This window comes from Odocoileus virginianus, chromosome 20, assembly GCF_023699985.2.
Source record: "Odocoileus virginianus isolate 20LAN1187 ecotype Illinois chromosome 20, Ovbor_1.2, whole genome shotgun sequence".
Lineage (NCBI taxonomy): Eukaryota > Metazoa > Chordata > Mammalia > Artiodactyla > Cervidae > Odocoileus > Odocoileus virginianus.
The window spans coordinates 6172215-6183087 of record NC_069693.1 but is presented as its reverse complement, the minus strand read 5'-3'; the positions used below and the strand labels follow the sequence as shown (position 1 = coordinate 6183087).

The 10873-nt window shown below is 46.5% G+C and overlaps 1 protein-coding gene across 5 annotated transcripts in view; it reads left to right on the top strand.

Annotated features, from left to right (window-relative positions):
* The window catches only part of TRPM4 (transient receptor potential cation channel subfamily M member 4), a 40560-nt gene that overhangs the window by 17546 nt on the left and 12141 nt on the right, over nt 1-10873 (top strand). For 4 of the 5 annotated variants that reach the window (XR_011482029.1, XM_020885673.2, XM_070450540.1 and 1 more), the window contains exons 12-16: nt 90-221; nt 5537-5666; nt 5881-6026; nt 7562-7674; nt 8016-8093. Coding sequence is in view for 4 of the 5 variants with exons in the window: in XM_020885673.2 (XP_020741332.2) it covers nt 90-221; nt 5537-5666; nt 5881-6026; nt 7562-7674; nt 8016-8093 (599 nt within the window). In the remaining variant the exon portion in view is untranslated. The remainder of the gene's footprint in view (nt 1-89; nt 222-5536; nt 5667-5880; nt 6027-7561; nt 7675-8015; nt 8094-10873) is intronic. The other variant, XM_070450539.1, reaches the window with a different exon arrangement.

The following is a 10873-nucleotide window of genomic DNA, read 5'->3' as shown; positions in this document are numbered from 1 at the left end:
CGCTGAACCGAGTGCGGGGTTGATGGTTGGGGCGGAGTCAGGGAGGGGCTGGGGCGGAGCCAACCTCATCGCGCCTTTCCCGTCCGCAGTCGTTTGTGCTGTCAGACAAGGCTGCCTCGGAACTGATGGAAGCTGTCCCCGGGCAGGCCCCCTGGAGCGACCTGCTGCTCTGGGCACTGCTACTCAACAGGGCTCAGATGGCCTTGTACTTCTGGGAGATGGTGAGTGCTGGCTTGACCTATGATTCTACCCTTTCCTACATTCCTGGCCTTTAATTCTACCAGACTCCAGTGCCTGAGCAGGAAGGTTCTGGGACCCCCCACTCCCCTCTCCATTCTTTTTCTTTTTTAAACAAGTTTTACTGATTTATTTCTAATTTTGCCCATACTCTGCAGCACGTGAGATCCTAGTTCCCAGACCAGGAATCGAACCTTATCCCCGCCCACCCCCGCCTTGGAAGAAGGAATCTTAACCACTGGACTGCTGGGGAGGTCCCCCTCCGTTCTTGATATATGACTCTGAGTGCTGCTTCTTTCTCCTGCCTCTCCCATCATGCATTTCTTGTAACTCGATTTTTTCATTCACCATATATGCTGGGCATTTACCCCGTTCATGCATATACATCGGGGCTTCTCCCAGGTGGCTTAGCAGTAAAGAATCTGCCTGAAATGCAGGAGACTGCAGGTTGGATACCTGGGTAGGGAAGATCCCCAGGAGAAGAAAATGGCAACCCACTCCAGTATTCTTGCCTGTGAATACAAGGACGGAGGAGCCTGGCGGGCTACAGCCCACAGGTTTGCAAAAAATTGGACACGTCTTAGCGACTAAACAACAACAGCAACAACAGTACACATGCCTCAATCTCATCCTTTCAAATAGTTGCCTCTTCGAGGAAGTTAGGTGTTATCTGAAGATGATGGGATGTCATTTCATCTTAATTGTGCATTGTTGTGCATTGCTGTAGCTGCAATGCAGGAGGAGACAAAACTAGAGGCAAGTTTTGTGGGAAAGTAAAGCTGGGATCCTTCAGGCAGCCAAGATGGGGGCCTGGACTGAAGCTGAAGTGTTGGGACACATTTGAGAAGTTTAAAAAGAAAGTCATGGTATTCAAGTAGGATCAGATAAAGACCTTATTTTTGTGTCAAAGAAGAACCTTGCCAGGAGTTCTTCAGCTTTGGATTATTATATGGTCATCAGCCAAATATAGATTTTTTTAAAAATTGAGATAAAGGTTCATCAGTGTTATAGCATGTATTAGCATATCCTTCCTTTTAAAGGTTGAATACTATTCCATTATATGGATATACTATATTTTCTTTATCTGTTTATCTGTTGCTGGACATGTGGATTGTTTTGACCTTGTGACTATCGTGGAAAATACTGCTATGATTAGTGTATGAACATCTATTTGCGTCTTTGCTTTCAATTATTTTGAGTACATATCTAAGAGTGGAATTGCTGGACCATCTAGGTTTCATTTTTTGAGAAACTGCCATACTGTTTTCCACAGTGGTGTTACCATTTAAATTTCTACCAGCAATGAACAGTTGTTCTAATTTCTCCACATCTTCACCATCACCTGTTACTTTCTTTTCTCTTCCCCTTTTTTCCTTCCTTCCTTCTTCTGTCTCTTTCTTTTTTATAATTGTCATTCTAATGGGTGTGAAATGGTACCTCACTGTGGTTTTGATTTGCATTTTCTTAACAACTGATGATGTTGAGCATCTTTTCATGTGATTCTTGGTGATCTATATATTTTTGGAGAAATGTCTATTCAAGTCTTTGCCCATTTTTAAATTGGATTGTCAGTCTTTTTTGTTGATGAGTTTAAAGAATTCTTTATATGTTCTGGGTATTAATCCCTTATTAGATACATGATTTGTAAATACATTCTCCCTTTCTGTGGGCAGTCTTTTTCTTCTATTGATAGTGTCCTTTGATGCACAAAAGTTTTACATTTTTATGAAGTCCTATTTGTCTTTTTTATTTCTTTATTTCTTGTGCTTTAGGTGGCATATCTAAGTAACCATTGCCAAATACAAGGTCATAAAGTTTTATCCCTATGTTTCTAAGAGTTTTATGGTTTTGTAACTATCATATATAATTATTTGATCTTACATGAGTCACTTCTGTCTTGCTGATTTTATTTTATTTTTTTTTTCCGTTTATTTTTATTAGTTGGAGGCTAATTACTTTACATCATTGCAGTGGTTTTTGTCATACATTGAAATGAATTAGCCATGGATTTACATTGTCTTGCTGATTTTAAAATTCTCTCTTTGTGTTTGGCTTTCAGCAATTTAGTTATAATGTTTCTTAGTGTGAATCTCTTTGAACGTATCCTACTTGGATTTCTTCATCTTGGATGTATGGATTCATGTATTTCATCAGATGTGGGAAGTTTCAGTCTGTTATATCTTCAGCTATCCTTTCTGTCTCTTTCTCTTTGTCCTCTCCTTTTGGGGTTCCCATTGTGGCTATGTTAGTCTGATTAATGGTGTCCCACATCTTTTAGGGTCTGTTTATTTTTCTTCATTCTTTTTTCTTTCTGCACCTCAAACCGGATAATCACAGTGGACCTATCTTCAAGTTTACAAACTCTTTCTTCTGCTTCCTCAATGCTGCTCTTAAGCCCTTTAAAAGTTTTTCATTTCAGTTACTGCACTTTTCAGCTCCAGAATTTCTACTTGGTTCCTTTTTGTTATCTCTATATCTTTATTTCTTTTTAAAAAAATCTATTTATTTGGCTGTGAGAGGTCTTAGTTGCAGCAGGCACGATTTTCAGCTGTGGCCTATGGGATCTAGTTCCCTAAAGGGATTGAACTTGGACCCCCTGCATTGGGAGTTTGGAGTCTTAGCCACTGGACCACCAGGGAAGTCCCTATATCTTTATTTCTATTCTTATTTGCTGAGACATCATTCTCCTGGGTTCCTTTAGCTCTTTGTTCATAATTTCCTTTAGCTTTTTGAACATATTTAAGACAGTTGATTTAAAGTCTTTTTCTAGTAATTCCAGTGACTCAGCTTCCTAATTTCTTTTGTCCTGTGAATGGGTCATACTTTCTTGGTTCTTTGCAACCCTCATAATTTTTCGTTGTTGAAAACAGGACATTTTGACCATTATAATATGGCAACTCTGGAAATCAGCTTAGCTCCTCCCTGCAGGGCGTGTTGCTGCTGCTTGTGGGTTGTTGTTGTTGTTGTCTGGTGACTTTTCTATTTTTGAAAAGTCCATATTCTTGATACGTATGACCACTGAAATCCGGTTCTGTTAGCTTAGTGGTCAGATAGTGACTTGACAGAGATTTCCTTAGATGCATGCAGGTGGGGGAATAAAACTCTCCCACTGTGCAAACTGGCTGTTTGTGGAGCTGTCTTTCAAAACTTGGGTAAGCTGTTTACAATTCTGCTTTAGCTTCAGCTTCCTACTTTGGCTGAGCCTAAAGGTCAGCCAGAGGTGAAAGCTTAGGGGTTTCCTTAGTCTTTTCTGAGCACGCATCCAGTCTCAGTCATGTTTGCAATTTTCTAGATTTCCTGGTATATATAGCAGCTTTTTAAAAAATTTATTTTTATTTGGCTGCACTGAGTCTTTATAACTGTATTCCTGGTGGCTCAGTGATAAAGAATCTGCCTGTCAATGCAGGAGACGCAGGAGACTTGGGAGACGCGGGAGACCTGGGAGATGTGGGTTCGATCCCTGGTTTGGGAAGATCCCCTGGAGTAGGAAATGGCAACCCACTCCAGTATTCTTGCCTGGAAAATTCCGTGGACAGAGGAGCTTGGCGGGATGCAGTCAATAGGGTTGCAAAGAGACACGAGTGAGCACGCACACACGTCCCAGCTCAGCTGCACGGCCTCTTCTCCAGCTGCGGTGGGAGGGGGCCGCATTCTAGCTGTGGTGCATGGGCTTCTCATTGCCATGGCTTCTCTCGTGGAACACCGGCTCTGGGTGTGCAGGCTTCAGTAGCTGTGGTTCCCTGGCTCTAGAGCAGATGCTCAGTAGTTGTGACACATGGGCTTAGTCGCTCTGCAGCATGTGGGATCTTCCCGGACCAGGGATTGAACCTGTTTCTCCTGCATTGGCAGGTGGATTCTTTACCACAAGCCCCATGTAGGAGCTTTTTAAACCCCTCACTCCCCCAAGCATCCCCTTTCCCAGCTGTTTCCCTTTGCCCTCCCAGGTTGTTCAGAGTATCTCTCACTTGCCTTGACTGTTATTATTTGCATCAAGGAGCCAAGGCTAATACGTTTGTCTTTAATATTTTCAAACACCATCTGGGAAGCCACTTCTGCTCTGGGGGAAGCTGCAAGAACAGTGAAACAACAGCCAGCCCTTGAGCCGTCCCTTCAGAGAGCCACCAGCTAGGTTGATACACACAACCACAGTTATTTAAGAGTAAGATCCGGGGCTTCTCTGGTGGCTCAGTGGTCAGGAATCTGCCTGCCAGTGCAAGACTCATGGGTTCCATCCCTGACCCGAGAAGATCCCATAGACATAAAAAAAAGAGTTAAGATCTGAGTCGTTCCCTCCGATAACAACAACCTACAGCAAGAATATGGCTGTTTTTTTCAAGGCAACCACTGTGCTGGGGAATTGGCAATGATAAGTGGATTAGTTTAAAGGTCACTGTGCTCTTTTACTGAAATCTTTCTTCATTAAGCATTCTCCTGTTTGTTGTAAATTTTATGTTAGATTCCAGAATTCTGAAAAAGTTGATCCTGACAGTTTTTTCCTTTTTAGCCAGCTCATTTGTTGCCGTTGTGGAGGGACCAAGTTTTGAGGTTCTCTCTGACTGAGGTGACTTAGCATGCATGCATGCATAGGAAAAGGAAATGGCAACCCACTCCAGTATTCTTGCCTGGAGAATCCCAGGGATGGAGGAGCCTGGTGGGCTGCCGTTATTGGGGTTGCATGGGGTTGGACACAACTGAAGCGACTTAGCAGCAGCAGCAGCCTCTGCCATCTCTCTCAACTTACTAGGTGGCTCAGTGGTAAAGAATCTGCCTGCAACGCAGGAGACTCTGATTCGATCCCTGGGTCAGAAAGATCCCCTGGAGAAGGGAATAGCAACCTACTCCAGTATTCTTGCCTGGAGAATCTCCTGGACAGAGGAGCCTGGTGGGCCACAGTTCACGTGGTCGCAAAGAGTTGGACACGACCGAGCATGTAGCTGTGTTTCAGCAGGTCTGGCCAAGATGTGAGATGCTGTCTTCCTTCTTTCCTTCCTCTGCCATTTTAGGTGACACCTCTGACCGCTTCCCAGTCTGTCCATAACCTCTGATGTCATTTTAATTCCGGCCCAGCCCGGGCAGTCTCTGAACCATCTGACTTCTGACATGTTCCCTTGATGTTCAGTTTCTTCCAGATTCATCTGCAAACATCCTTGGCTTCTGATTCCCTTGGTTAATTTCTGATGACCTCTGGCCTCTGTCCCTTCCCTTGATCACAAGCGTTCCTCCCATCTTCTTCACCGCCTCCGTGCATCTCACTTCAAACTCTGTCCCTATCCATGACCCCCTGTCTCTGTCTCTCCAGGGTTCCAATTCCGTGGCCTCAGCTCTTGGGGCCTCTTTGTTGCTGCGAGTGCTGGGGCGCCTGGAGACTGAGGCCGAGGAGGCAGCACGGAGGAAGGATCTGGCGGCCAAGTTCGAGGGGCTGGGTGTTGGTGCGTGGGGCCCGGCCAAGTTCAAGGGGCTGGGTGTTGGTGCGTGGGGCCCGGGTGCCTGGGGGCACTGCAGGGAGCAGCCGGGAAGGGGGCTGTAAGTCTCCCCTTTCCTTCTCTAGTAACCCTGCCCCTTCCCCTGCAATCCCCTCATCTCTTCCCTCCCACTGTCTTCCCACGACTCTTCCTCCCTCTCACATGAATGTCCCACACCCAGACCTCTTTGGAGAATGCTACCGCAGCAGTGAGGAACGGTCTGCCCGCCTGCTCCTTCGGCGCTGCCCACTCTGGGGTGATGCCACTTGCCTGCAGCTCGCCACACAGGCGGATGCCCGTGCCTTCTTTGCCCAGGATGGGGTGCAGGTGAGCATCTGAGACACCCACACAGTCCTCAGCTGGACTCTGGGGAGTCTGGAGGACGAGCCTCTGCCATGGTGGCAGTCTGTGGTCTTGACCCCCTTCCTGGAGACCACCCCTCCTCCAGAAAGTCTCAGTCCTCTCCCGGAAAGTTTGCTCTTCCCCAAAGAAGCCCCACCCCCTGCCACAGGAAAGCCAACCTTCCCACAGCAAAGCACACCCTCCTAGAAAGTTCTATTCCAGGACTTCCTGGTGCTTCAATGCCTAGGACTCGGCGTTCCTAATTCAGGGGGCCTGGCTTTGATCCCTGGTCAGGGAGTCAGATCCTACATGCCACAACTAAAACATCCCAACGTGCCACAGCTAAGACTCGACACAGCCAAATAAATAAAATAAACAAATATTTTTTAAAAAGTTCTATTCCAGGGAATAGAACTGGCAGCTCAGTGACTAGGATTCTGTGCTCTCACTGCACGGGGTACAAGTTTGAGGGCTGATCAGGGAACTAAGATCCTGCATGCCTGAGCAATGTGGCAAAAAAAAAAAAAAAAATTCTATTCCAGAGACAGGAGTACTGGTGACTTTAGTAGGAAGTCCCGCCTCTCACACAAGAAGTCCTTCCCACTTCCCTGAGAGGTCCCCGTTTCCAGGTTTCAACAATTAGAACGGCGTCACTGGACAATTACCTCGTGTTCTAGGTGTAGACAAACTCTGGCTTAGGAAATCCTACCCTTCCTTTGGCAAGCCCAGTGTGCCCCCTCTGTCTCTCCCATTCTGCTAATCCTGACATTAAAAAAATAATACTTATTTCTGATAATTGGGAGTAAATTTCGTACCTCATTATTTGTAGTCGGCCCTGCATTTTTGCATTCTGGTTGTCAGTTTCTATTTTCTTTCTTTTTTGCGGGGGCACACAGTGGCATGTGGAACTTCCCTGACCAGGGATCGAACCCACGCCCCCTGAAGTGGAAACGTGGAATCTTAACCACTGGACTACCCACCAGGGAAGTCCTTAATCCTGACATTTTGAAACTTCTCTCGGTTTCCTTAGTCTAAATCTGACAGGGGTTCAGTGAGTCCCACGCCAAGTATGAGGTTCGCCTACCCAGCAGGGAGTCCCACCTTCATTGTCGGAATGACTTGTTGGCACTTCAAGAACTTTCCCAGAGTCCTTTACTCTGAACGATGGTTAAACTCAGGGATTCCAGTGTTCACCCCTTCCGTAACGTCCCTGTGCCCATCTGTGGAAAAGGAGAAAATAATAGTGCCTGTCCTCCTGGGGGAGAGGTGAAGGTTAAGTGAGCTGATCTGTGCACAGTGCTTATGTGGTGTATTGTGTTAACAAATGTTGGCTGTTTAACTCCACTAAAATCTGGGGAAGGTGGTCCTTGTCTTTGACCCCTTTCCCCCCAGCCCCACCCCAGCCCCACCCCCGCAGTGAGCATTTGCCCTGGGCCAGGGAGCAGGGTGCATCCTTGCCTGGGGTCTTTGGGAGGGGGTGCGGGGGAGATTCAGGCTCCTAATCCTCCCCGCCCCCGCAGGCTCTGCTGACACAGAAGTGGTGGGGGGAGATGGACGGTGCCACGCCCATCTGGGCCCTGGTTCTTGCCTTCTTTTGCCCCCCGCTCATCTACACGAACCTCATCACCTTCAGGTCAGTCCCTGGGGCTAGACTGGCAGGTGGCAGGATTGGGTTGGGGCGGGTGATCAGCTTCTCCTTCCTGCTCAATTCTGGCCGCTTTCTACGTGGTCTGTCCAGTGCTTCCTCTAACCATGTTCATTCCTTCCCTCCCCCAGCCAGGGGGCACGTCGTGGGGGGGGAGCTTTCGGGGGACTCTCTACAATGCCTCTGCTCTCTGGCCAGGGCTCTGGGGGCAGGTCCCTCTGGGGTAATTCCTCTCCTTCCTGCATGTCTCTGGGTGAGTGGGTTTGGGTCTCTCTGGAGAACTCCCCTCCTACCCCCTGTTCCTCACTGTGGGCGTCCCTCCATGCCAGGAAGTCAGATGAGGAGACCACGCAGAAGGACCTGATGCTTGACGAGGATGGCAACGTCAGTGGGGAAGGGCCTGCCGAGTGAGTGAGGCGGGGGCACCCCGGGCAGCCCCAGGAGCGCCAGGCGCTGGGAACACGGCCAGAGGGGAGAAGTGGGGCTTCAGGAGATGGGCGTTTCTTGAAGCCGCTGAAAACACTTGAGGGGGTTTCCCAGATGCCAGGCTCAAGGCTCGGTTCTAGGTTTGGTTCTGCTGCCAAGGAATTCCTCACTGGCCGTCAGTTTGCTTCAAGCTACATGTATTTCTGTCTCAACAGAGCAAGTAGAATTGGGTGGATTTGGTTCATTTAGGGATCTTTTGCCTCTTTAATTTTTCTGTCTCCAAGAACTTTGCTCTTAATCTCTGTGCTGCGGTACCCATGAAGGTGTTTTCAAAATCAGAGCCCTAAGCAAATGGAATAGAATATTTACCAATCTTCTGGTAATTCTGCAGAACAGACTCTGTGAAGAACTTGGTTCTGAGTCGAGCAGACCTGGGTTTAAATCCTGACTTTGACTTTGTAAGTGGCTCCACCCATGAGCCTCCACTTCCTTTCCTATAAAAAGAAGATTGTATGGTATTCGTCAGCTTAGATTGGGTAATGCTGCATTAACAAAGCATCCCAAACTCTCAGTGGCTGGCACAGTGAGGATTTCGTTGTCATTCATGCTCCGTTTTGGGTTTGTTTGTGGCTCTGCTCTACGTGGTCTCCACTTTGGGATAAGCAAGCACCTTCTAGCTGAGATGTTGCTGGTCTCATGGTAGCTGGGAAAGAGACCAGAACCAAATGTGTCAGTCTCTCAGTCATGACTGACTCCCTCCAGGCTCCTCTGTCCATGGAACTCTCCAGGCAAGAATACTGAAGTGGGTAGCCATTCCCTTCTCCAGGGGATCTTCCTGACCCAGAGATCAAACCTGGGTCTCCAGCATGGCAGGCAGATTCTTTACTGTCTAAGCCGCCGGGGAAGCCCCAGTGGCAACCAGGGAGGTGTTGACCTTAAAGCCTCCACTTGGAAGTGACACATGTCACTTTTGCCCACATTTCATGGGCAAAAGTTAGTCATATAGTAATTCCTTAGCTCCTAATTCTCCCACTGGGAGGGAACCAAAATATTTGGTCCACAGTAATACAGTGTATTCATTCGCAGTTGAGAAGATCCCCTGGAGGAGGAAATGGCAACCGACTCCAGTATTCTTGCCTAGGAAACCCCATGGAGAGAGGAGCTTGGCGGACTACAGTCCATGGGGTCACAAAGAGTCAGACACGACTAAGCGACTAACACGCGCACACACACACACATCTCTACTTTAACCACTTGAATGGGAAAAGGGAGGAACCTCAGCCCCAATATTCTAGAAGAAGAAAATGTTCCTGGTAACTGTTAGAAACATAGTCAGACTGCCAAAAATCTGTGAAACACACCACCAACCGAGAAACAAGTCAAATTTAAATATATTATGTATACTTTTTTTTCTGAGATAATGCACAAAGAATATAAAATATTTGTCAAGGTAGAAGAGGAAACTAAAAAAAAAAAACAATCAGACCTCTGAAATAAATTAGATAGAAGGTGTCCTTGCCCGGTGAGTTCCCAACATTTGTACCATATGATAATGATATTAACAAGAGATGATGGGGACTTCCTGGGTGGTCCAGTGGCTGGGACTCTGTGCTTCCAATGCAGGAGGCCTGGGTTCCATCCCTGGTCAGGGAACTGGATCCCAAGCCACAAGTAGGACTTTGCATGCCACAACTAAAGATCACAGTGAAAATCGAAGATCCCGCATCCTGCAACTAAGACCAGGCCCAGCCAAATAAATAAATAAAAATAAATATAAAAAATAGATGATGTCATAGCACACTTACAGTGGGCAGCCAGTGTACTAAATCATTTTGAAATCAGTTCATTTAATTCTCTCAACAACCATATGCTATTGTGTCTATTGTTATCCTCATTTTACAGATGAAATAACTGAGGCATTAAGTCACCCACCTCAGATCATGTGATTGACTGGTCAGTGGTGGGAGGTGGGATTTGAACCCAGATCTTCTTGTTCCTGAATCTGTGCTCTTAGCCACTGTGGAGAGCCACCTTCCTGGAGAACTTTCTTAAAGGACAGATTCCTGGCATTCCCAGGAATCCGTGTGTGTCTTGTTTGGATTTCAGATGGCAGACTTTGGGGAGCATTCTTACCCACCACCTACTTTTGTTACCAGGTCTATTTTTTCCTGTTATCGGGGAGCTAATTCTCCTTTCTTTTTTTATCTTTATTTTGAAAAACTATTTATTTTTGGCTGCACTGGGTCTTCTTTGCTGCGCGAGGGCTTTCTTTATTTGCCATGAGTGGGAGCTACTCTCTAGTTGCAGGCTTCTCATTCCAGTGGCTTCTCTTGTTGTGGGGCAAAGGCTCTAGAAGCCTGTATTCCCTGCATTGGCAGACAGATTCTTAACCACTGGACCACCAGGGAAGTCACTAGTTCTTTCTGCATCTCACTTTCTTTAACTTTTACTATTCTCTCTGCTCATTTGTTTTGGAACAGCTTTATTGAGATATAGTTCCCATATATTCAGTTCACCCATTTACGGTGTACAATTCTCAGTCGTTTTCAATATACTCACAGAGTTGTGAAATCATCACAAAATTAATTTTAAAATATTTTCATCACTGCAGCAAGAAATCTTGTATCTATTAACAGTCTCACTCTCCACTCCTCCCTTCTCCAGTCTCAGGCAACCACTAATTTACTTTCTGTCTCTATGGATTTGCCTGTTCTGGATATTTCATGTAAATGGAGGCATATACTATGTGGTATTTTATGAC